The sequence below is a fragment of the Geotrypetes seraphini genome, chromosome 2 (assembly GCF_902459505.1).
Source record: "Geotrypetes seraphini chromosome 2, aGeoSer1.1, whole genome shotgun sequence".
NCBI lineage: Eukaryota > Metazoa > Chordata > Amphibia > Gymnophiona > Dermophiidae > Geotrypetes > Geotrypetes seraphini.
This window is the reverse complement of record NC_047085.1, coordinates 447,484,100-447,511,674: the sequence shown is the minus strand read 5'-3', so window position 1 is coordinate 447,511,674 and position 27,575 is coordinate 447,484,100. Positions and strand designations below refer to the sequence as shown.

At 41.8% G+C, this 27,575-nt stretch overlaps 1 protein-coding gene across 3 annotated transcripts in view; it reads right to left on the bottom strand.

Annotated features, from left to right (window-relative positions):
* The window catches only part of ZEB1 (zinc finger E-box binding homeobox 1), a 266,389-nt gene extending 245,752 nt beyond the window's left edge, over positions 1-20,637 (bottom strand). For 2 of the 3 annotated variants that reach the window (XM_033931481.1, XM_033931483.1), the window contains exon 1: positions 20,539-20,637. In XM_033931481.1, the coding sequence (XP_033787372.1) occupies positions 20,539-20,596 (58 nt within the window). In that variant the 5' untranslated portion in view covers positions 20,597-20,637. Of the gene's footprint in view, positions 1-18,298; positions 18,430-20,538 lie in introns of those variants that run through there. The other variant, XM_033931482.1, reaches the window with a different exon arrangement.
* Positions 20,638-27,575: the final 6,938 nt, after the last annotated feature.

Genomic DNA, 27,575 nt, shown 5'->3' with positions numbered 1-27,575 from the left:
TTTCATTTCCTTGTTAAAGGAATTCAAACTTGTCAACCTGTGTAGTTCAGGGGTTTTGGCATCCCACAATTTGGACCCATCACTTTAAAAGTTGAACCTTTACAGATCTCCGATATAATCATTTTAAATGAAAAGACCTCTAATAAAATCTTATGCAAAGATCACAACATCCTTACAGGTTGATTTCAGTGTTATCGGATCCTAACATGTTCTGAGCTACTTGTAATGCTCTAAGATATTAACTGGGCTGCTACCCAAAAGTTAAAGCTGTTGCAATAATCAAATCTAAATTACACTTCTAGCAAACAAATTGGAGACTTAAAAAAAAAAATTAGCATTCTCCTTACTAATTTTTTGTTTCAAACACTAATTTTAGAAAAAAAAAAAAATTAGTTTCTTAACCTTGATTTAACAAGGGGAGCCACTTTCTCATTTACTTTTACTTAAAAATCATTTAAGCTGCAGAGTTTGAAGTAGATAACTAGGTTCTGTTTTTGACATCATAAAATAAAGAAAGATTATTGCAACTATCAAAAAGATATAATAGCAATGGCCATTTTTCTTTTAAAATGGCCTTTAAAAAAAACAGACTTGTTCTATCTTCCATAGATGAAATATAATTCTCACATAGCTAATCTGGGTTTCCATCAAGAAGAATCAAATATTCCCAGACTCCTAATAATAGTTTGACCACAGCTTTTCTAAAAAGTCCAGGGCTATTTTATAAGCCACCAATTCACAAAGCAGTTTTAGCCATGTTTGACAATTATGAATTTATCCAAGCAGGAAAACTCTAGTTTAAAAGATTCATTTGGTCATATGTTTTGGCAATTGAGGTGTTAGAATAAAGTGATCATGGTAAAGAAATTAGTTAGGGTTAGAAGACAATAAAGAGAATGAAAGACAAAGAGAAACACTAAAATATCAAAACCTGGAATCCAACTTTTAGAGAATTTTCATCTATTTAGCTAAGATCCGTCTTTGTAAAGGAGGAAAATCATTTTCCCACAAAACCAATAGAGTCCAGTATGGGCAAAGACTCTTAAAAACTCGATAAGATAAACTGGAGTTAAATGATACAATTAGATCTTTCAGTTAATGCTGTTAGGGTAAGTTGTAAGAAAATCGTGAATCAGATGACTCAAATTGCTTTAGTGTTATTTTTAAACACACACACACAAAAAAAAAAACCCACACTATAGAATTTTCTTTTCAGCTCTTTCTACATCTTCCCCGTGACAATTTTTGTGATCTATTTTAAATTTCTGTATAATTAGTTTCAAAGATATTATTTTTATTAGTGTTTAGGATTACCTTTAGATATATCAAATATTTTGTTTTGATATGGTGAGATTAGATAAGAACTTCCTTTCCTGGAGTCAGACTATATTTTTCTAAACAAGTAGGTGTTATCCTCTCCTATAAGCAGGTGAAGATAAAAAGATGGTTTTGTCCAGAGATCTCACCACTATAACCTGCTGATGCTCAAGGGAAACCTTCAGTATGCTACTGCAAATATAGCATGTGGTCCCTTTGTAACATACACTCATGCCCTATCAACAACTGCAACTGTGGTGATCAAGTGAGCATACCACAAAGTGGCACTTGCTACTCTGTATTTCCAAATATTCCCTTACAGAGGGGGGAAAAAAAAAAAAAGTAAGAGAACATAAGAATCGCCGCTGCTGGGTCAGACCAGTAGTCCATCGTGCCCAGCAGTCCACTCACACGGTGGCCCTTACGTCAAAGACCAGTGCCCTAATTGAGTCTAGCTTTACCTGCCTACGTTCTGGTTTAGCAGGAACTTGTCCAACTTTGTCTTGAATCCCTGGACAGTGTTTTCCCCTATAACAGCCTTCGGAAGAGTGTTCCAGATTTCTACCACTCTCTGGGTGAAGAAGAACTTCCTTACATTTGTACAGATTCTATCCCCTTTTAACTTTAGAGAGTGCCCTCTCGTTCTCCCTACCTTGGAGGGGATGAACAATCTATCTTTATCTACTAAGTCTATTCCCTTCATTATCTTGAATGTTTCGATAATGTCCCCTCTCAGTCTCCTCTTTTCAAGTGAGAAGAGGCCCAGCTTCTCTAATCTCTCACTGTACAGCAACTCCTCCGGTCCCTTAACCATTTTAGTCACTCTTCTCTGGACCCTTTCGAGTAGTACAATGTCCTTCATGTACGGTGACCAGTGCTGGAGGTATACCATGGCCTGGTACAGCAGCATGATAACCTTCTCCGATCTGTTTCTTAATCATTCCTAGCATTCTGTTCGCCATCGCCGCACATTGCATGGACAGCTTCGTTAACTTGTCTACCAGTACTCCCAAGTCTCTTTCCTGAGGGTTTCTCCGAGTACTGTATTCATGTATAAAATTTTTGTTGCCAACATGCATCACCTTACACTTAACCACGTTAAACCTCATTTGCCATGTCGCGCCCATTCCTCAGGCGTGTTTATGTCATGTTGCAGGTCTTCGCAATCCTGTGTCTTCACGACTCTGAATAACTTTGTATCGTCTGCAAATTTAATCCCCTCGCTCGTCATACCAATTTCTAGGTTGCTTATAAATATGTTGAAGAGCATGGGCCCAAGCGGTACTCCACTTGTGACGCTTTTCCAGTCCAAGTATTGTCTATTTACCTCTACTCTCTATTTCCTATCCGCCAACCAGTTTTTAATCCACGTGAGTATATCACGCTCGATTCCATGGCTCGCAATTTTTCGAAGTAGTCATTCATGCAGGACCTTGTCGAACGCCTTCTGAAAATCCAGATATACAATGTCAACCGAGTCTTGTTTACTCCCTTGAAGAAGTGCAGTAAGTTCATCAAGCAAGATCTTCCTTTGCTGAAGAACACCCAACACCCCAAGAGTCCCACTTGTGAAGAGGGCCAACCTGCCCCTTACTGGAACCACCAAAGGGTCCACCCTCAGTGAGCAGGCCAGGCTGCTCTGGGCCTGCTAGAGGGGCCACTCACTTGCTTTTTTTAGGCCCATGAAAAAATCCACACCTAAATGGCCTACCTAAACCTAATACCTGGGGAGCAAAGTCTCAGGCCAGCTGAAACTGGCCATGGGAGCAGCCTTTGGCCACTGAGGGCCCCTTTGTCACAGCTCAGGGGAAATGAAGGTGGCATGTCTCACCCATATCCTTCACCAACTTCTCCAGGTTCACTCCAGGAAGGCACCCCTTAAGACACCCAACTAAAGAGTCAAGGCCACATTCATGACCCAGTGGCATAGCCACAGCCTGCACCAATCCACCACAGATGTAGTAGGGAGAACGAGAAGGCACTCTCTAAAGTTAAAAGGGGATAGATTCCGTACAAACGTAAGGAAGTTCTTCTTCACCCAGAGAGTGGTAGAAATCTGGAACGCTCTTCCGGAGGCTGTTATAGGGGAAAACACCTTCCAGGGATTTAAGACAAAGTTAGATAAGTTCCTGCTAAACCGGAACGTACGCAGGTAAGGCTAGACTCAGTTAGGGCACTGGTCTATGACTTAAGGGGCGCCGCGAGAGCAGACTGCTGGGCACGATGGACTACTGGTCTGACCCAGCAGCAGCAATTCTTATGTTCTTAACTGAATGGGAGGAAAGTGACTAAATCATGCAGAATATCCACAATGGAGATTGTACTGGACCCTAGACGAGAAACAGGGACTGACAGCTGCTACAGTCAACACAGGATGGCTCTTGCTATCTATGGTGGCTATGTGGCAGTCTTGCATGCCAGATGTCCCAAAAGCAAATGCAAAGTGAATCTGCTGCTACGCCTTCTGTGTGCAATTCCAGGAGAGCTGAGCTACCTTGCATGGGGATGTGACAAGTGCATCCATCTGGGGGTACATCCAGTACCTCTCCACTTCCTCAGAAGAAAAGGTTATAAAGACAATTCAGGGCTCTGCCCCCCCCCCTTCAGCTTCATTCAGGAGATGGCCTTGTAAACCAGAAAATGCTTTGGGCAACCCCCCAAGGCCCTCCAACAGATACTCCTTAAGCATTCAAGTGTTTTTATTTGATAACGGGATAATGATTTCCTATCCTTTTGTGGTTGCAACACTGTATTAATGGGGTTCTAAAGAATCTGCCCGCACTTATTATAATAAGCATATTGGAGAAACTAGTGCTATTTCTGTACTGATTTTTTGTTCTTTCAATAAAAACAAAGACTCTACATTTTAAATCACCGCTCTGTGAAAACAAAAAAAAAGTTATAGCTATAATACCAAGAAATTTGCTCCACTAAGCAAAAAGGAAAAATTATGTTCTTACCTGTTAATTTTCTTTCCTTTAGACGCAGCAGATGAATGCAGAGATCAATGGGATAGCACACATCTACCAGCAAGCGGAGATAGAGAAACTGATTAACAGGTGGTCCTACTGGCTAGCACTCCTCCTGTATCTTCAGTATAGCTCCTTGCCCAAGCATCCGTAACCATCAATAGGCATAGCATGTAAAAATCTTCTTTCCCATAACAAATCTCAAAAGGCAATAATACATCAATAATAACAAACTTCGAAAGTTGCAAAAGAAAAAACCGACAGATAATATCCAGAAAGGGTGGGGCTCTGGATTCATCTGCTGTGTCTACAGGAAAGAAAGAAAATTTAACAGGTAAGAACATAATTTTTCCTTCCTTAGCAACAGCAGCAGATGAATCCAGAGACCAATGGGATGTAGCAAAGCAATCCTCAATCTGGGTGGGAAGCAAACGCCGCCTCCGCAACAACCAAAGCACTAAACGCATCCACCGCATGCGCCCCCACATCCAACTGGTAATGCTGAGATAAAGCACTCTCGGAAGACCAAGTAGCCACGAGACAAAACTCCTCCAAGGAAAAAACCTCTGGACCGAGTCCAAGAAGTAACCATCACTCTGGCGAAAGTTCTTCCGCCAACCACTTCCCTATCAAGCCAGCGTAAAGAATGTCCTCCTGGACCCATCGAGCGATGGAGGCTTTGGATGCCGCCAAAAGTTTGAGGTGTCCCTTGAATAATACAAAAAGGTGAACTAAACAACTAAAAGTCGATAGAAACCTAGCTCAAGGAGAACGCTACGCCCTTTCAAAAAAATGCAGTGAAAAGCACGTTTCCCCATTTCTCCTCCCAGGAAGAAAGAAGGAAAAGTGAGCGTGGCATAAAAGAAAGGATGACACCTCCTTAGAAAGAAATTGTGGTACTGTCCAAATCAGAAATAGGAATCCCCGTCGAACAAGGTCTGCAACTCAGAAAACCACAGAGTTGAAGCCATGGCCACAAGAAACCCCGTGTTCAACAGCACAGCCCTTTAGAGTCTCAAAAGGCAAGGATGAAAGGAAGCCTTGGGTAAACTGAGAAGTACCACCTTAAAACTGTACTCTGGACAGGGCTTTCTAAGAGGTGTACGAATATACCGTACTCCGTTTAGGAAGCTGAGAAGTAAGCGAAGAGCAATATACCTAGTCCTTGTAACAAGCTAAGAATGGCACTTGAAGCTGAAGGGAATTGAACGCTAAGCCCTTGGTAATACACTTATGCCAAAAAGGAACTCTGGAAGGGTGCAAATGTTGAGAAATATCCAAGAAAGGAAAAACCTCCAAGAGGAAGCAGAAGCCACAGGTGAAGATGTCTGTATCACCTAGATAAGAGAAGAAACAACCTGCTTCGCATAACCCTTACACGTCAGCCATGACTTTCCAAAAGCTAGGTCGTAATACCAAAGTAGTAATATCCATGTTGATCGGACCCTAGGTGAGCAAATACGGAGATACCAGGAAACTCAACAGTCCGGCTGTTGAAAGACTCATCAGATCTGCATAGCAAGGATGGCGCAGCCAATCCAGAGATTCTACAAATACTGTGCCCTGAAAGCGAGCTTGAGATGGCAAATCCAAGCCATCATCAGCCAGGGGAAAACACTGAAAAAAGAGAAACCAGAGGCGAGAAAGAAGCCACGCTGTTACCCCCTCTGACTCCCATTCCCTGTGCCCGCCGAAGAAGCTAGGAAGCATAGAATTTCGAGACGAGGCCATGAGGTCTAGTTCCAGGAGATCTCACTTCCATAAAAAAGAGCTGAACGCCTGAGCCTAAATTCTCAATATCCAGGATGTAGAAGATTTTACTATTACTAACGTACACTTTCTAGAGCGTACACAGCGCTGCACACTGTAACATACATTAAATGGGCCATGCTCAGATTTCGCGGAGAGAAAGTCTATCCAAAAACTCTTTTCCTGACCCATAAAAATATCTGCCAACAGAAGAGGAAGATGAGGGTCCACCCATTAAAGTAGAACCACAACTTTACCCGCCAACTGAGTACATCACCTACTGCCCAGGCTGTAGAGAAATACCTCTATCATAATACTGACTGAAAGACCTTCAGCGTCATTCTGGAAGAATGGTCTGAAGCTCCAGAAAAGTAGCCTGACCATGCTCCAGAATAGAAGAATAAACAAGCACCGAGTCACCTCTTAAGACCTGACTCCTGGAGCTGAGGATGGAAGGCACCGAGTCCGACAGCCCGGGATGTTTGGTGACCATGAGCTAGTCCAGCAAAGACCGAGGCATGCCTTTGAAAAGAGAAATTTTACTGAGCCACCAAATCATACAGAGCGATGCTTGAAGAGCCTACCAAATAACTGGAGCCCTGAGATACCGGGAACCACCAAAACAAAAGCGATTGCTGTAGCGTTATAATGGGAAAGTAAGCCAAAGTTCCCAGTGGAGTCAGCAACATGGATCCTAGAACCTGTAAAGAATCCCATACTCTTGGTCATGGTGACCGAAGAAGAATGCAAACCTGAGACTGTGACCTATCGCCCTAGTCTCTGGGAAGAAACACATTTCTCTCCTATATGAATAAAACATCGCCCCGATATACCTATAAATAATACAGGAGAAAAGAGAGCTGTGCAAATTCAAAGATTCACGTCCACAGAACCGAGGAAAAGAAACCACCCTTTTCGTGTCAGTCAAACGGCCCAACTGGAAGACATCCGAATCAAGTAGTCAGTCAAGAAGAAAGTAGGTGAATCGCCTAGTAGTGCCAAAATGGTACAACTGCCCACATTTTCTAAAAAGTTCATGAAGCCTTGGGTAGGCGAAATGGCATGTGCCAAAACTCAAAGTGCTGCTCCAAGAGAGGCAAGCAAACCTAGTGCCAATTCGGAGTCCATAGTGAAAATGTAAATATTCTCCCAGTTTTTCTGCAGAAATGTGTAACCCTGAGAAACTAATTCAGCAGAATGGGATCCAGCCTGCCCAATGCCCCCATTTTGGGCACCATGCAGTAAGTGGAACAACGTCCCTTAGTTCCTGAAGAACTGCCCTATAGACCAAAAACACTTAAAAGGGAAACACAAAACAGAGACTCCAAGAACGAACCGGAAACCTGAGGAGGATGCAAAGTTGCAAGCATCCTGAAAAATGTTCACAGCTCCCTGACCTGACATTATAGCATATTCTCCCTCATGAGAAAGCCTGAAGAGTCATTGGAAGAAGTCAAGATCCCCTCAGAATGAAGTGCAGAAGGTCAGGGAACGGCAGGATGAGAACTGTAGGATCTGTAAAAAGAAAGAAATTCTCCTAGAAAAAAAATCAAGTTTCGCAATGTAAAGAGGAGTATACTGGAACCATGAAAACAGTGCTAACTTCATGCAATGTGAGCGAAATACGTATGTATTTAAAGTGAATACGTACTAGACGCAATCAAGATGCTGCATCTACCGCCCCGTGGAAAACAACAGCATCTTAACAAGTATCAGACAAAGCTCACATCGCTAATGAGAGCTTCAGGGATGAGGCTAACAGCCACATAGCGCGTACTCTTCCGTGGGTTTGATAGAATAAGTAACTGGCTCCTGGTTAGAAAGAGCTGTAAACATAGAAACTTAGAAGATGACGGCAGATAAGGGCCATAGCCCATCAGGTCTGCCCACTCTACTGACCCACCCCCAAGTCTACTGTCCTAGGGATCCCACTCCTGGTGGCAGGTTCCCTTGGCTTAACCCTCTAAGGGATCCCACATGGGCATCCCATTTGCTCTTAAATTCTTGCACGCTGTTTGCCTCGATCACCTGCACTGGGAGCTCGTTCCAAGGATCAACCACTCTCTCGGTGAAGAAATATTTCCTGGTGTCGCCATGAAATTTCCCGCCCCTGAGTTTGAGCAGATGCCCTCTTGTGGCTGAGGGTCCTTTGAGAAAGAGAATCTCTTCTTCCATCTCGATACGGCCGGTAATATCATGTCTCCTCTCTCCCTACGTTCCTTCCTGTCTGGTCTGGGGGGGGGGGGGTCCGTCTAGCATGTGCCATGAGAAAATGGTGACAGGAGAAACCAGCGTGATAAGCATGGAAATCTGAAGTCCAGGCCCTCTCAGAAATAGAGAAAGAGAGTCCTGGCCACAGGAAGATGCGAAGTGTCATTATGCCCATACAGACAGCCTGAACTTGGAAACTGTTAGTATTACCTTTAGGCATATTTATCCTATGCCTCTACTAGACACATGCAGCGCAGCACAGAGGCCCAAATAAGAAGGAAAGTTACCAACAAACAAAGGCTCAATCTGCAGGGATCCCAAGAGATACAATGAGATACCTGTGTGAAATACAGGGCACTATCTTACTGCTGATCTCACTATGCCGTGATTTGCCGTATGTCAACCTAGTCTGGAGACAAACCGAGACTGGGTAACCTAGCACAGGTCAGAGTCTCTCTGGTAATCCCCTTGAGTGCTAAATCCAGAGTCCGATTAAACTAGCAGCTTCCTTCAAGTGAATACAGCAGGAACACAGACATAGACATATAAATCTGCCCAAGCTTGTCCCAAAGCTGGTGAAACGCGTACAACTTGTCTGAACCGGAAAGGAGAGAAGCCGCAGCATACCCTGACCAAAGTCAGCTAGAAATAAACTACCGGAACGCTGCAGCTCTCCCGCCATCGCCAGAGAGCCAAGCGCACGTCTGATTCTTGCCAACACATGGCCGCTGCATCAACGCTCCTAGAAAAATAGTTGGATTCAAGCCCCGCAAAATTTTCCCTGCTGCGGCCTGCATAGAAAGAAAATCAGACTCTGGGAATAACTAGAAGAACGGTGCGGTGCTTCCCACAGCGCCAGAAAAAACATGTCCCATATCATGCGCGCTGCTATAAACCGGCACCTGCACAATCAGATGCACATGGCCGCGACAAACACCAACGAAAGAGAGCCTCGGAATAAACAGGACTACAACTGCTGCACTGAAACCCAACGAGGAGAACAAGTGCGAGCATGAAATCGCACCGCTACTGCAGCGCAGTAACCAACAAGGAAATCAAGCGCGTGCATGCAAAGGGCGGGAAAGTCCCGGCTCCCTCAACGGATTTCTAGTCATAAAACTTAGCCTCAATAAAATATCCATTCCTTAAACGTACGTTGACCAAACCCACAGAACTCCCAAACAGAACCTGAAGTTCAAACAGTAAAAAAAAAACAAACAACCCACACATACATGCTCACAAGCTTGTTGTTAGGGCCGGTTGAAGCCAGTAAGAGCTGGTTGTACAGCACTAACAGGGCAGAATGTAGCAACTGTGGTCTCCTTTTTTTTTTTTTTAAACAGAGAAGGGAAAGAAGAAAAAAAAAATCAAGACCCAGTCAGACCCTCTAACAACAGAGGGAGGGTGAGGCAGGGATCTGGGGGGGCCCAGGTGTAACCCCTGAAGCCGGCACCGTTCAGCCAGACACCCCTGTCTCACTGAAGAGAAACCTAAACAGGAGAATAAAATTGCCATCTCACTGAAGAGAAACCTCAACAGGAGAAAATTTTCCAGTCACAGCCAGAATTTAGGAGCTAGTTAAATAGTTACCATCACCTGCTGGGAGATAGAGCATACTGAAGATACAGGAGGAGTGCCAGCCAATAGGACCACCTGTTAATCAGTTTCTCTATCTCCGCCTGCTGGTAGATGTGTGCTATCCCATTGGTCTCTGGATTCATCTGCTGCTGTTGCTAAGGAATAGCAAATTTTAAGAAAAACAGAGTTTTATGTAATCTGTGGCTTTGGGGGACCCCAAGATGGGCTAATACAGGGGTGCCCAACACGTTGATCGCGATCGACTAGTAGGTCATGAAGGCATCGTGAGTCGATCGCAGAGCCCATCCCGGGCTCCGTGATAGACTCGTGTTGCCGTCCCGATCTACTGGGCCTATCAGCCTTCCTCTCCCCGACGTGAAAGACGCCGACGCCGGGCATTAGGCTGTTTTTGTCATTTCGGGGGGGGGGGGGAGAGCGTGGCAGCGGCAGCAGCAGCCTGAAAAAGAAATCATCCTGGCCGGGGTCGGTATCATGCTCCAGAGCTTCTACAGCCTTCCTATCTCCCTCTCCTTTCTACCTGCTTCCGGCCACACAACCCCTGCTCCGCGGCTCTCTTCGGCAACTCAGCAGCAGCGATCGACACAAGCTTCTGACGTCGGGGCCTACCCTCTGCGAGTCCCGCTTGTTTCAACTTCCTTTTTACACAAAGCGGGACTTGTAGAGGGAAGGCCTCGATGTCGGCAGCTTGTCTTGATCACCACTGCTGACGAGTTGCTGAAGAGAGCTGCGGAGCAGGGGGGTGTTGCCAGGTGCAGGTAGAAGGGAGAGGGCCAGATGCAGGACTCGTGGGTGAGGGAACAGAAGAGAGAGAGAGAAAGAGAGAGGGGAGGGAAACAAAAGGAAATATTTCATACTGGGCTGGGCCTGAGTGGAGGGAGGGTGGAAAGATTCTGGCTACAGGGTGCAGTAACAAAGGAAAAGGGGGGAAAGCTGAAAATGGAGATAGTGACACAAAGAAGAGAAAGGGTAAGCAGGACCTACTGAATAAGGATAGAGATACAGAGGGGACATGAAGAGGAGGTGAAATAGAGACATAGAAGTAATGCTGAAAAAGTGGGGGGGGGAGATAAAGACATTGAAAGGGCAAATGGTGAGCATGGGGTAAAGACAAGGACAGAGACAAATGAAGATTCTGAAAAAGTGGTGAGATAGGGATATAGGTGAGATGGACACAAAGAAGGGTGATGCTGGAAAATAGGTGGAATGGTAATTCTGACAGACACAGAAGGGAAATGATGGATCAAGGAGAGATGGGGCTCAGGCTGGATGGAATGAGGAGAAATGCCTTGTTGGCCCGGAACTTCCTCTCCTACGTCAGAATTGACATCAGGGAGCGGAATGCTGGTCAGCGCGACGCTTCTGCAGGGAAAGCTTGGGACAGCGGTGGCTTGGGGGCTGTTCCCCAATGGCGGTGGCAGCAAACCGAGTGGCTTGGGGTAGGGCACGGAAAAAGAAAGAAAGGGGGCAGACAGGGAGGCAGAAAGAAGGGGGAACAGGGAGACAGAAAGAAAAAGTTGGGGGAGAGAATGAGGTCTGGAGGAGAGGAAACATACAGGAGGCTGAAAGAAAGGAAGAAAGATTGGATGCACAGTCAGAAGAAGAAAGTGCAACCAGAGACTCATGAAATCACCAAACAGCAAAGGTAGGAAAAATGATTATTTTCAATTTAGTGATCAAAATGTGTTTGTTTTGAGAATTTATATCTGCTGTCTATATTTTGCATTATGGCTCCCTTTTACTAAACCGCAATAGCGTTTTTTTGCGCAGGGAGCCTATGAGCATTGAGAGCAGCGCGAGGCATTCAGTGTAACTCCCTGTGCTAAAACCTACTATTGTGGTTTAGTAAAAAGGGAGGGGGTGTATTTATCTATTTTTGTATTTTGTTACTGAGGTGACATTGCATAGAATCATCTGCTGTGACCTCTTTAAAAAAAACCCAGAATATGAATAATTAACATTTTCTCTTCCTTTCAGTGTGCTTTGTGTTTTTTTTAAATTTTATTGTTGGTAGATCATTTTGACTTAATCATTATAAAAGTAGCTCGCAAGCCCATAAAGTGTGGGCACCCCTGGGCTAATATATATATTTTTTTAATTTTCTGATATTGTTCGCGGTGGGGGGGGGAGTTATAGCTGAGTCCATGTTACTGGAATACAATACAAACCTTTTTTTGTATGATTTTTGGAAATGTTTGTTTTGTTAATATAAAAAGATTTAAATTAAATTAAAGTTTTCTGATCAAGCACAAATTCATTGGAAAAACTTTAATTTGCAGTTTTCAACTTTAGGTTTTTCCGGACAATCCTAAGGAAACATACAATGGATTCTTGTATGAAATGCAGCCGAGATCATAGAAGTAGCTAATATATGGGCTCAAGAACACATTCCAAAATATAGTTCTTCTATGGAAGAATGGCATGGGGACAGAATTTGTCTCCATCGCTGCAGCTAAATGCGAGAAACCATCCTCATTTCTTCTTTAAGGAAAGAATCAGAGTATGAATGGGCAAAGCCACCGACTCTCAAGCCTTGCATTGAAGAATGCTAGTATAGAAGGACTGAGGTTGAGATATACACTGAAGAAGATGGTTTCCAATGGTCATCCATGGGGACGGAGACAATTCTGTCCCTGTGTCATCTCTACTCAGATTTGCCTGCCCTTAGATTACTCAACTCTGAGCTCAAATATTATCAATTGCTGGTCAAATCTTAATTCCATAGACTATTTATATAGTTTTATTTATTTATTTATTTTTATTTAAAAAGTAGGGGCTAACCAGTCTACTCGGTTATCCCTGTCCACTCAAGTACACATTCCTGCAGAACAGCCTGACCCATTCAACGGCTTCACTGCTTTTTCTCTTACCTTTGTCTGCTTCCTCATGTTTTCCTTGCTCTCTTGAACACATGTTTAAACAATATCCCAAACTCCCATTCCCCACCATGCCTTACCAACAAATTCCATAATGGTTGAGAGCACTACAAAATCTCAACATAAGCTATTTTGGCTTCTGACCAGTAGGCTTGCATAAACTTATCAGCAAGCTACGTTTACCAACATTGTTTTCTATGGACCGATAGCTTGTTGATCCCATAAAAGGTTAGCATCATAGTAATTTATTTACTTTGAACCGCCATGATTTGTTTAAGTACAAAAAAATTAAATGTCAATTAAACAAGTCGCCAGATTTTTAAATATTGTTTTCTTGCTCAACATTCTTACAGGCACATCATTAGCAAGCCCTTCCCCCTCGAGTCCCGAAGCTCTCGCAGCGGCCCCCAGGTCAAAGATCAGTGCCGTAATTGAGACCAGACCTACCTGCATATGTTCCAGTTCAGCAGGAACTTATCTAACTTCAAGACAAAGTTAGACAAGTTCCTGCTGAACCGGAACGTATGCAGGTAGGACTGGTCTCAGTTAGGGCACTGGTCTTTGACCTAGGGGCCGGTGCGAGAGCGGACTGCTGGGCACGATGGACCACTGGTCTGACCCAGCAGCGGCAATTCTTATGTTCTTCACCACCCCACAAGTCTTTAACAAGCTCTGAAACAAAAATAATTTAGCCCAGATAACAATAGCCTATTCCACAGGAAGGGCAGTAGACAAATAAATAAATGCACTCGCATCTCCCAATGGGCTTCAGAATTCCCACCCATTCTGTGATCTGAGTATTATGGTAGGTTCTATGGGCAAGTATCAATAGCTTAAATTTAATCTTATATGGTATCAAAAACCAAAATGATTCCTAGTTGACACTTGTAGGATACAAGAATCAGTATGGTATGGTATCTCTAGACCTTACCTAACATAGAAACATGATGGCAGATAAAAGCCAAATGGCCCATCTAGTTTGTCCATCTGCTGTAAACATTATTTCTTTCTCTCTCCGAGAGATCCCATGGGCCTATCCCAGGCCCAGACACAGTCTCTCTCTCCACCACCTCTTCTGGGAGAACTGTGCCATGCATCTACCACTCTTTCTGTAAAAAAGTATTTGCTTAGATTACTCTGGAGCCTATCACATCTTAACTTCATCCTATGCCCTCTCATTGCATTTCCTTTCAAATGAAAGAGACTGAACTCATGCGCATTTATATTACATAGGTATTTAAACGTCTATATCATATCTCCCCTCTCCTGCCTTTCCTCCAACGTATACAAATCGAGATCTTTAAGTCTGTTCCCATACGCCTTATGATGAAGGCCATATACCATTTTAGTAGCCTTCCTCTGAACCAACTATCTTTTTTATATCTTTTTGAAGGTGCGGCCTCCAGAATTGTACACAATATTATACATGAGGTCTCACCAAAGTCTTGTACAGGAGCATCAATACCTCCTTTTTCCTACTGGCCATATCTCTCCCTATTCAACCTAGCATCCTTCTAGCTTTCACCGTCACCTTTTCAACCTGTTTGGCCACCTTAAGGTCACCACATACAATCACATCACATAAGTTCTGTAAGTTTGTAATTGTTTTAAATCAGAAGTTAAAAATACCTCCATAAACAGCATTACCATAAAATGATATACAGTATGAAGTTAATACTGCATGAATTTAAAAGATTATGTACTTATCCTAGTAAGCTCTTTCCAGCAGATAGGGGAGACATTCTAGACTCCCGCCCTGTCCTTTCTATGCCTGCCTACTGTCCGTTTTATGCTTTTCCAAGTTGATTCTTGGATATTAGTCAGCCCTTGGGCTGGGAAGACTCTGTACTTATATATGTCACTGTTTTATGTAGGGGGGGTGATTTCTAAGCTACTTTGATACATTTGTTACCTATTTCCAGTAGTTTTCATGTTAATTTTTGAGCAGAACATTTGTCTATGGTCTTCTATGCCATGAGTGTCTACTTAACGTTTGTAAGGTGGCTCTCGATGCTTGGGTACTAACTGTAGGTGGAGCTAGAGAGCACACTGAAGTAGAACAGACTCACAGAGAAAATCCAGATTGGATTCCTTCTGCATATGGCACTCAGTCACTGGGATACTACCCACTTGTCTAGAATGTCTCCCCTATTGCACTGGAAAGTATGTTAAGCTGCTTCACCTTCTACCTGTTCTATAAAAGAGATGATAATCACAATACCCAGGTATGTAGTAGAAAAGCAGCACCAGGGCCCTTAGCAGAATTGCAACCAATTACCAGATCAATCAGCACATTACTAAGTATGACTTGGTAAACTACTTAGCAATGACAATTCTGCATAAGGTCTAATGTTATACTTAAAAGTAACCTCCTCTACCAGAGCAGGCAAAGGAGGGGTGCTAAGTCCCTCCTGCTCCGGGCCTCCTCTGACACCAACTGCGGCCTTAGGCCATGCCCTGGTGCATCCTGTGATACATGGGGAGGGGCCTAAGGCCTGATTGGCTGAGGGATCTGGGGCGCAATGACAGGAGGCTGCTTCTCAGGGTCTGCGTATGCTCAAGGACCGTTCTCTAGCAATCCGTGCCTTGGGTGGGGGGCATGTCAATAATCATTCCCATTTACATGCAGGCCTTTTGTGAATTCTTTGGCCTGCATGCAATCAGGAACGGATCGGACATGGATTCGGGGGTTAGTGAATCTAGCCTATAGTTTATGAAAACAGCACTGAGGTATCAAGGAAATTTGTTGGTGTAAACCGAGTTTATCATCAAGAATGATTACAAGGACCTTAACTGTATTTACCATGTGGATGGGAAAATTTTCAAGGAGTATAGGGATGGCTAGCTCTTAGATCAGTGCTGGTGAATAAAAGCATCTGACTTACTGGGATTAAGGGAGAGTATTATCCCATAGCCAGGAGGAACATCTGAAGCTACAAACATTTCATCTGAACAGAGGTTAGGTATCCTTAAGTATCACTTGCAGAGGTTTGGCATCCTTAAGTATCACTTGCAACTTGGTTATGCAAGATATATAAAATATCCATACTAGTTTATTATTCCTCAAAGTATCAAAGTGAATTATATGTAAGCCAGGATTTAAAAAAAAAAACAAACAAAACACCCCACAACGACCCCCCCCCAATCTTCCCCAAGCTCTACAAAAAATAAAAATTAAAGGGGAATGCATTCTAAAACTAGGGGAAGGGGAGAGGGGACATAATAACTAGATGTATGTAGCTTATTGTCTTAAAAACGTGTGACCGATTCCAAAAACCATCTTTTTATTAGTTTGCTGTTCCTGACTCAACCCATCATAACAGAAGAAAAAACTCCAAGGTCATATTCAGAGTCATATACAGACTTATCTAAGGCTTACAGAATCCTCTCTTTTAAATCTAACTCCCAATAATAATCATTTGCATCATTGTATACAGCTTTGTGAAAAGTACCTGTATATAATATGTAAACCACTTTGGTTGATCAAACTTGTGAGCTCTTTAAGACAGCAGTGTAACCATGTGAAAGTCAGTCATTCTCTTCATAAAGGAAGTTAATAAATACAAATAAATACAAAACCACAGAAAGGTAATATATCAAGAATCCAAAGAAGAGTACTGTACAGAATGACTCACATGGTTACACTGCTATCTTAAACAGCTCACAATTAAGTTCAATCATAGAGAAAGAATATGATCTTGAGCAAGCCACATGAAGTGATGGTTAGTAGAAACATCCAAGGTTCATTTCTTCCATCTATATATACTATGCTATGCTGGTAGCCTAGCAAGAAAAAAAAAAAAAAAAAGGTATATGCAAGGATTGTGTTAACATTTTATTTGATAAAATGTTCCTTAAAAACAATTAAGAGCCCTGTAAAAGAATCCTGGATTTACAAATTATATTAACTACACTGATGACCCCAATAGCCATTTGGATCTGTTTCTGCAAGGGACAAGCATAGCTCTACAATCAAGTGATATACCTTATACACAAGGAACTGGATAGACCATGCAGGTCCATCTGCCATCATTCACTATGTTACTAAACTGTTTGCTTGGGCCATATTCAAATCCCTAACAAGTTTTTAAATAGCACTGGAGTGAACCCCTATGTCTAAATGCAATATTCAAAGCCTGACCAACATTTGACATCCTGGCAGTTGTTACCTTGATACACACAGCTAACTCTATAATTCTATAGAACTCTGGATTATAAAAACATCTGTGTTAAGGGTGAGACCAAAAGAATATCTGCATAAAAATATGCACTTAATCATTTTGGATTAAATCCAGGTTGGAGTTATCTTGCATCATCAAAACCAAGGGAATGGCTGCAAAGTATTAGCTATGCTACTCATTAAAAATAATAATAATAAAACCACACCACAACTCCCCCATAGCCTTTTTATGATAGGTGCAAATATTAGCTATATTTAGGAAAGCTGAAATGTGTATTACACTTATTTGAAGCCAAATGAATAATTCTCTACACTGAAAAAATTGAAACAAGGCTATGTATATTGATTAAATAGATAAAAGCACTCATCTCCTAATCCAATTATTTCATACTTCCATCATCATATCAAACAAGAGGTTGTTGGTATCCCACACAGTAAGACTCCAAGAGCACAGTATTAGTCTATGGAGGTGTATATATTCTTTGCAAGCAAACCTTATTAGCTATCTTTTTTAATAAACTGATGATCAGAGTTTTTTAAAATCTATAATTAATGAAACAAAATACCAGTCAGAAGTTATTGATGCAGTTTTGGTGGTAAGAAATACACAATACTTGTGTGTGGAAAAGCACTATGATCATATTGTGGTAAATAAAGCAGTATTCCTAATGCAATTCCATTATACAGGAGTAACATTACCATAAAGCTCATTACACAGGTTCAGTGTAGTACCCAAAGACTGCTCAGCTGGCTTAGGAGCTTGTCAACTTGCATTACTTGCTGCCCCTCCCCCATCCTAGAGAAAGGAGTTCCGGAAGAAGAAATACTTTAAAATGTCTTACAATTGCTTAAGCATCATGAAGATAGTGAGCTTCCCTAGCACTCAAACATCCATATACATTAAATTTAAACATGGGCCTGAAGGCTTCTCATTTAAAACAGCAAAGCTCTCCAATGTTTTAGCAACATCAATGTTTTTAACTATTTCTTAGCACTGCAAATCTTCCCGTTAAATACACAAACTACCATAGCCAATATGACACTATCCCTTTATGGATTATGTGCAGTATATTTTGTTATAATGGTACAAAGGTATGATCAGAATTTCAGGTTTGTTAATAACGAAAGTATTTGGAGAACCAAAAAAAGAAATCATGAGATCCTAAGGTGACAGAAAAAAAATACCTGTGATGATGCGATCCTATGCACGTCCTTTTAGTCTGCCTCATGCATCACACACAACGTTTTGTGCTAAACAGCCTGAAATCTGTTTCCTAATATTAAACAAAGGAAAAACACCGACAGCAAGCGTGGTAAATAAATCTCTCCCATGAGAATGAAGGCTGCAGACAGGAGGCGGCCGACATGCATACAGGAAAACTAAACACCATTTTTTCTACCTGCACACGTTGCCATTTGCTGCAGCGATTAAGATGCTTTTTTCCCCCTGTTGATTTCAAACGACACTTTTTCAAATCTTTGTTCTCAAATTAGTTGATGATATACGCAAGATTATATTCATATTGCAAGATTTAAGCCAAAATCCATTTTCTTTCCTGTTCAGGTAAACATGTTTACAGCTCCTGCAGACACTGGGTGGCTCGCTCACATGTCACACACATGTCGTCAGCAACAAGAAAAGCCCCTTGCTCTGATGAACATTTTAAATCAAGTAAACGAAATAGAAATAAGACCCATTTTTAACTCACCTTTAAGGTCACATTAGCTAAACAATGTACTACACTAAGAAAATGATATAAAGCTAGCATAAACAGGGCTGGTTGATGTAAAAATATTTAAACTTATGCTTGTCGATTTTATTGATATCAAGTGAAATCAACTCGACTCTCTTGCAGTGAGAAACGCTTTAATAAACCTAAAAGGTTTCATTAGAGATTCAAATCAGTCTGCTTCAACCTAAGCGTTCACAAATGGAGAAAATCTCTTGGAAACAGACAGCTCAAAACCATCCTAGTTGACCCTAGACAGGAAATCCCACACACACACCAAATAAAAACCAAAACAAATTATCAGGGAAGGTTTCAAAGCCTCCGTTTCCCATAGCATATTACATATACAGTATATAAAGCAAGAAAAAAGGACTGCAGGAAAGAATACCAACCCACGAGATCTATTTTCTTTAAGTGTTTTTATTTTAGTTTTCTTTTTAGTACGGTCCATTAGAAACGAAAGAAAAAAAAAAACAACAACCCACATTCGAAAGCCTGTGATAAATCTTGAAACTCGCTTTCAAAATTACACACGTACAGGAGGGGGCGAGTAGAGAGACAGAAGAGAGAGAGAAAAAAAAAAAGAAAAAAGCCCCCTAAGTAAGTGAAATGTAAATGTATTCCTTATATAGACTGCAGCAGTTCAGACAGCAGAGGGGGCCCCCTTCTCCAATTCGTTACCACCCATTTATTAGACAAACAGGTACCTCCAAAAGAAAGGAAAGGGCAACGAAAAAAAAAAAAAAAAGAGGGGGGGAACTTTACCAATTCACGCCTTTCCTCAGCCTCCTCCACATAGGAGCCATCCTGCCAACAATAGAAAGGCTAAAAATAAAGACACGTCTGCACAGCACGGACCTCATATAAAATACATATAGAAATAATCCTACGTGCATAGATATGGGTGCGAGTTACACACACCAGGAGGCATCAATGGGCAACGATTGAAATATGAAGGAGAAAAAAAAGAAGGCCAAAAAGTAGCCTATCACCAGATATTTACCTTCCCATAAATTCCGTTTATTTCCCACCCCAAAAAAATCAGAGAGAGAGAAAAAAAAATAAATAAATCAATAAACACTGCAGAGCCAGTCCAGTATGTCTCCTTCCTCCTCTCTCCCCCCCCCCCTTCAACCTCACCCCACCCAGCCTGGCCAAAAGCCAAAGAAAAACGAAAGGAGAGGAAGAAGAAATTCCTGCCACCTTTGACACCCAGGTATTAACTTATCCACCCCCCCCCAACCCTTCTGAAAATAAAAGTCCGATCAGAAAACGAAACTCAAACAAAAATAATAATAACCCGAGAAATCAGAACTTCAAAACTTAGCCCACTGCGAAATTTGTTTTTGACAGGAAGCGATCCAAGAAAGGAAAAACAGTCAATAAAGGAACGGACAAGACACACACACATACTTTTTACTGCTACAGGTAATAAGTTGCGCGGGGGGGGGGGGGGTGTTGGATAGCTCCGTGCAAAGACGAAGAGAAAAAAAAATTTTTAAACTATCAAAAAAAAAAAAAAAAATAAGGGACCCAAGGCACATAAACGGCAGAAAAGCAAAAAAAAATAAAAAATTTTAAAAAGGGGGGACAGCTCCCCTCCCCTTCATACACAGAGGCTGCGAGCCACAGAGCGTGTCCATAAATGAGCATGTAATGAGATGCGTCTAACGGTCCAGGGAGCAGTGAACCGCTAGGCGGAGGAGCCAGGTAATGTAACGGTGCAGCAGCCTCGCACACGCACAGGCTGAGCGAGAGAGCTAGGGAGAGAGAAAAAAAAAATTTACTTTCTACTTTCCCCACACTTTCCCTCAGCCCCAGTGCCCCACACGGGCCCCCGCTCTCAGCCCATAGTCAACTGACAGCCCCCGTCCCGCCGGCCGCCGCCAGACCCAAGCACTTCCCCTCACCGTTATTCCTCCGCGGATTCGCCTGTTTTCTGCGCTTACACCTGGGGCCATCCGCCATGATCCTCTCGCTGGTGTCTAAATGCTCGAGTCACCTCCTCCTCCCCCGCCCTCCCTGCTCCCCGCACCTGGTTTACGACACCCTTTTGCGACATCACCTTCCTACACCTAGAGACGTTCCTTCGGAACCTTGTTGCCACGGGAAACACTTTGGTTTGCGGCACCCTGGCTAGGCTTGAAAAGTCCGGGGGTTGGGAGATGGAAGGTTGCCCAGGTAGAATAGGAGTGTAGGAAGGAGGGAGAGTGTCGTCTGGGTTTGGTTCGGGGGCTGCAAGGTGAAAAAGAGATTGTAGGGGCGAAAGGCAGAGTTGTGTGAAGCTCTGGGTAAACTTTCTTCTGTATAGGTAAGCGACTCATTAGTATGCGAGTCGCGTTAGTCACTGCTGAACAGGCTTGTCCCAGAAGTCACAGATAAAAACTGCAGGGAATTTTTTTTTTCGGGGGGTGCAGTTAACATGCTGGGTATGTCGGTTGCTGGAATAAACAGGTGGTTTTGTGGCAGTGTGGAGGAGGGACTGAGTTTATTTTAGGATAAGAGGAGTTTAAGTAGAGAGACCACACATAACCTGGCAAGCTGTAAAACGCTGACTTCAGGAAAAGGCTTCTACTTAAAGAAAAAGAGGAGAAAAAATGTTGTTGCTGAGGTGTTTTTTTTGTCACCTAGCTGGCATTTCTTTTTTAGTGCAGGCATAAAGCTACTCTGCTAGAATTTTTTTTCTAGAAAGTTAAGGCAAGGTCATAAAATGGCCCAAAATAAGACTGGAAACTGTTTTGCCAGGCTTAAATTAAAAAAATAAAATTGGTATACAAGTAACATTACTGGATGCCTTTATTATTCAGTGATTTTATAGCAGTACTTGCTCAAAATTACTTGAATCACTTGTGCTTTCTGGATCTATGCATACACCTTTCATCTATATGTGTAGTGCAAGTATGTATCTCGTATATACTGTACATTCTACTTTAAAGACTACAAGCGTCGGTATCATAGGTGCCTGAGCTGAATGCATGCTAATGAGCAGTTGAGTATCAAATGCTAGCTCAAGAATTATTTTGGGCACTGAGTTAAGTACTTTTTTTTTTTTTTTTTTTTTGTAATATTTTTAATTTGCTTTGTTAGCTGTGTTCCTGCAAGAAAGTCACACTATAATTTCTAGTATATCTTAAGTGAGAGAAGGGCACGTTTAGCTATTATTTTTTGAGTGATAAATTACAAATGTGCAGGGGTTAATGAACAAAAGGTAGAAAGAGGGAACTGATGGAGCACTTAGGGCATTTTTGACAAAAAGTTGTGTTTATTAATCTTTTTTCAATCCATATGGTTTTCCTTTTATCCCCTACACATCAACAGATGGGGGTGGGGGGGGAAATGTTTTGCCTATGGCATTCTAAAACAGTTTTGTCAATGCATTGCTCTGTCTAAACACTCTGGGACAGATTCAGTAAATGGTGCTCAATGCTATTCTATAAAGGGCACTCAGAGAAGAGCATCCATTTTTAGACTAGCATTGAGTACCGATTTCTGCATCCAAATTTGGGTGCCAGGATTTACACCTGTTGAAAACCAGGTGTAATTTCCAGCACCCAATTTGGGCATATAACCCTAGTATTCTAAACACCACACACAAATTTTAGGAATGTTCCTGACCTGCCCATGGGCACAACCACTTTTAGGTTGCACATTATAGCAGTGTTTCCCAAGTCATTCCTGGAGTACTTCTTACTAGTCATGTTTTCAGGATATCTACAATGAATGTGTATTAAAAATTTCATATGATGAAGGCAATAAATGCAAATCATTTTCAAGCATATTGAGTGGATATTCTGAAAATCTAGCTGGCAAGGGGATACTCCAGGACCAACTTGGGAAACACAGCTGTATACAAAAGACGACTGGTCAACTGAATGAGATATTGGCAGTGTACTATACACTACAACCTGAGAAGCCTGGATTTCATATTTAAACCCAGACTTCATATTTAAACCCAGACTTCAGATAGTCTCAGCGCCATCACATAACAGTCATATGTAAGGGCTGTTATTGCACAAAGTCAGATGGAGGGTGGGAAATGCATTAAGGGGTCCTTTAACTAAGGTGCGCTAGTAATTAGTTCACGCTAAATGCTGACGCATGCTAATGCGTCCATAGGATATCATGAACGTGTTAGCATTTAGCGCACACTCATTTTTAGCACGTGCTAAGATGCGCTAGTGAGCCTTAGTAAAATGACCGTTAAAAGTAGGAAATTCTCCAAATAGTGATTTAAGAGAAGGTGTCATTCTTAAAAGGTGGTTCTGATTAAACTGAAAGCCCAGAGGGGCAAACAGATACAAAGGATTTCAACTCTTGTCATACTGCCTCTACTGGACAACTAGCAGCAAATGAACCTGCAAAAACACCTTAAGGCTAGTTTATCATAATCAACAATATTACATTCACAATTTGTGTGATAAATAGGGAAGGAACTACATGATCTTTTGTACAGTATTTTTTTTCATTCAGTAAAAATGTGTAGCAACCTACAACCATACCATTTTCTCCAAGATTCATACTGTTGCTATAATTGCACAACTTCTTTTTATAGAATTCTCAACTTTAACAGTCAATTATTAGTGTGCTCTTATCATTCCACTTTCATTCTAAAGTTGTCACACTATGCCTTTTCAATTTGCTGTGAGCTATCATTCCAGAAGTGGCTGCATGTCTATTTCTGAAATACTGGGATTATGAGAATCTTTTGAGACTTTGACTAACCTTGTAGAAAAATGGCTGCTCATAAACTGGATCCTAAGCTCACCTGTGCTGCTTTTCTTTCCAAGAATTTGTATATAGGCATTAGAGAGTGGAAGGACCAGGTTAGGCCTATCCCTCTACCCTTTCTTGCCACTGATAGATACAATAGATTGATTTATAGACTGGATTGCATAGGTGAGCTCTCCCAATTTGCCTTTGGGCAGTGCAGATGCTGTCAGATTAGAGAACATTCAGCTCTGGAGGCATCTTTGAGGCACATGAAGTAAACATTCTCCACTGCCAAGCTTCTGGCAGCTATAGAGTGGATCAAGAGAGGGGTTTCCAAGGGCTAGTAGCATCCACTGTATCATATGCTATAGTCCCTGGTTGAAAAGGTTCCCTAATCTAGAGTCCAGTAATTAGTGTCCTGGTGGTGACAGAGTGAGTTGATAGCAATGGCACCATCTCTAGATTTCTGGGTGGCTCATCAGGGCTCCATATGAGCCCTTACAGGAGCCTCTCATAGATCTATCAGTCAAAGAAGTCTTCCTGGTAGCAATTACTTCTGTCAGAAGAGTCTTAGAATTGCAGGCACTGATGTGCAGAGAACCTTTCCTCAGGATCACGGAAGTGTGTGTGACCTTGTGTACGATTCCCTCCTTCTTGCCGAAAATCATCTCTGCATTTCATGTGCACTAAGAGGTTAGACTGCCTGCATTTTATCCCACAGGGTCCAAGAAGAAAGACAAGGCCTTAAAGGTTTTGGACATCCAGAAAGTTCTCTTGCATTGCCTGGAAGTGACTAATGAGTTTCATCTCTCGGATCATCTTTTCTTGTTAACCAATCAGGCAAGACAAGGCAGACCCACCTCTAAGGCCACCATCTCTAGATGGATTCATAGAGTGATATCTTCTGCCTACACTGGTTTTAGCAAACAACTACCTGTCTCGAACGCACATTCAACAAGGAATAGCCTCCTCTTAGGTGGAAGCTCAGGTGGTTCCACCGGAAGAGATTTGCAGATAAGCATCCTGGTTCTCACTTCATACCTTCACTAAATTCTACAAGGTGGAGAGAGCAGCACAGGAGTATGTTGCTTTCGAGTCTTCAGTGATATGAGCAGGCTAATCGATCCCACTCTAGAGTTTGGGGACTGCTTAGGTACGTCTCTATGGTTCATCATACCATCCCTATTGCACTGGAAAAAGAGATTAGGTTCTCATCTTGATAATATCTTTTCCAGTAAATAGGGATAGTATGCTGATCCCACGCCCAGCAATTTATCTGATGCGTCTGCTTTCTGACTCAAGCATAATTGTCAGCTCCATAGCACTAAAAGAATTCAAACATGAAATTAATGATCTGTTCTTAGTGATCTGTAACCTGTTGCTAAATTCATCTGTAGTACCTGAAGATTGGAGGGTGGCCAACATTACTCAGATTTTTAAAAAGAGTTCCAGGAGAGATTTGGGAAATTAACAGATTAGGAAGCCTGACTTCAGTGCCGGGCAAAACAGTGGAAACAAATTATAAAAAATAAAATTATGGAACATGTAAACAAACATGATTTAATGGGACAGAATCATCATGGTGTCAGCCAAGGGAGACCTTGCCTCACTAATTTGCTTGGTTTGTTTGAAAGTATAAATAAATATGTGGATAAAGGTGAGCCAGTTGATGTATATCTAGATTTCCCAAAAGCTTTTGACAAAGTTCCTCATGAGAGGCTCTTGAGAAAATTTTAAAGAGTTATGGGATAGGAGGTAATGTTCAATTGTGGATTAGGAATTGGTTATCAGATAGAAAACAAAGCGTAGGGTTAAATAGTGGAGTTCCACAGGGATCTGTACTAGGACCGGTACTATTTAACTTATTTATAAATGATCTTGGAATTGGAACGATGAGTAAGGTGATTAAATTTGCAGATAACCTTAAACCGTTCAAAGTTATCAAAATGGATGCAGTTTGTGAAAAATTGCAGGCAGACCTTAGGAAATTGGAAGACTGGGCGCCAAATGGCAGATGAAATTTAATGGGGACAAATGCAAAGTGATGCACATTGGGAAGAATAACCTAAATCATAGTTACCAGATGCTAGGGTCCACCTTAGCAGTTAGCACCCCAGAAAAAGATCTGGGCGTCATTGTGGACAATACAATAAAACCTTCCACCCAATGTGTGGTGTAGCAGCAGCCAAAAAAGCAAACAAGTTGCTAGGAATTATTAAAAAAGGGTTGGTTAACAAAACTAAGAATGTTATAATGCCTCTGTATCACTCCATGATGCAACCTTACTTTGAGTATTGTGTTCAATTCTGGTTACCTTATCAAGAAGGATATAGCAGAACTAGAAAAGGTTCAAATAAGAACGACCAAGATGATAAAGGGGATGGAACTCCTCTCATATGAGGGAAGACTAAAAAGGTTAGGGTTTTTAAGCGTGGAAAAGAGACGGCTGAGGGGAGATATGATTAAAGTCTACAAAATCCTGAGTGGTGTAGAATGGGTAAAAGTGGATCAATTTTTTTACTCCATCAAAAATTATAGTCTAGGAGACACTCAATGAAGTTATAGGAAAATACTTTTAAAACCAATAGGAGGAAATATTTTTTCACTCAGAGAATAGTTAAGCTCTGGAACGCGTTGCCAGAGATTGTGGTAAAAGCGGTTAATATAGTTGGTTTTAAGAAAGGTTTGGACAATTTCCTGGAGGAAAAGTTCACAGTCTGTTAAAGAGAAAGATATAGCAGATGCCACTGCTTGCTCTGGATTGGTAGCATGGTATGTTGCTACTATTTGGGTTTTGGATTGGCCACTGTGAAGACGGGCTACTAGACTAGATGAACCACTGGTCTGACCCAGTAAGGCTATTCTTATGTTCTTATGTATATAGGATTACAAGGAATGAATGGTTGAGATCCATAAACGTTCAGACTGTTTATATTTCTTGAATTCATTGTTCCTCTCAGAGGCTCATTAATGTTTTAACTACTTTACTGTTTCTTCATTGATTGTTTTAACTTTGAGCAGATCAGACACCTGGTTTCAGAGAATTCACCTTATCCCTCCTTCTCCTGTCTCTTTCTGTATGGCCATCACCAGCTTTGGTATGAACTAAAGGGTGCAGCAGAGAAGGAGAAGGAGTAGTAGTTTAAAAGCTGTGATTGATATCTTCTGCAGTATGCTTGCGAGCACAGATGGATAACCCTATGGTTCAGCATACCACTCCGTCTACTGGAAAGATATTATCAAGGTAAGAATGTAATCTTTTTTTGAAGGCCCCCACAACAGGCCTGCTTATTTCTACCATTTCTATGCCTGCTACAAAGAAGACATTGATTAATGTTCAACCCATTCTGTAAAATATCACTAAGATGAAAAAGTAGAAGCTCTTATTCAACTAGAGTTTTTAATTTAAGGTCATATTGATAGTCTTGATAAAATGTTTTAAAGAACTTGAATTTAATATATCCTAAGGACTATATTGATCATTTAGAATTCCTGGGGATCCAGCCAGTTAGATTTTTAGATTATCCACACTGAATATGCATATGCTATGTCTCCAATGTATGTAAATCTATCTCATGTCTATTCAGTGTGGATATCTTGAAAACTCAACTGGTCATGGGGTTCCCAGAACAAGTTTTGTTAGTGCTATTCTACCATGAAAGAATGTGTTTCCTTCATTTAAAGCAGAACTTATGAAGAAAATTGGGAGCTTATGAACATTCTATCAGATGGGATAAGAACATAAGAATTGGCGCTGCTGGGTCAGACCAGTGGTTCATCGTGCCCAGCAGTCCACTCACGCAGCGGCCCTCTTGTCAAAGACCAGCACCCTAACTGAGACTAGCCCAACCTGCGTACGTTCCGGTTCAGCAGGAACTTGTCTAATTTTGTCTTGAATCCCTGGAGGGTGTTTTCCCCTATGACAGACTCCAGAAGAGCATTCCAGTTTTCCACCACTCTCTGCATTTTGTGAAAAGTTCCTAGAATGGCTGGTATTGGTACTTATAGTGATGTATCCAATGCTAGAATCCCCAGACTGTTAATAGTGTGAGGAGTAGTAAAGGGCGGATGAGGACATAACCAATTATCTCGCAATAGTTTGGACTTTACCTGCTTTTTCATGCTTTTACTTGAAGAAGTAGTATCTAAGTTCAAACTGATGGTTTTGCATGCTTTGGAACCAGACAAGAATCTGATATATAAATGATTTTTCTTATTGGCAACTGGTGATTCACTT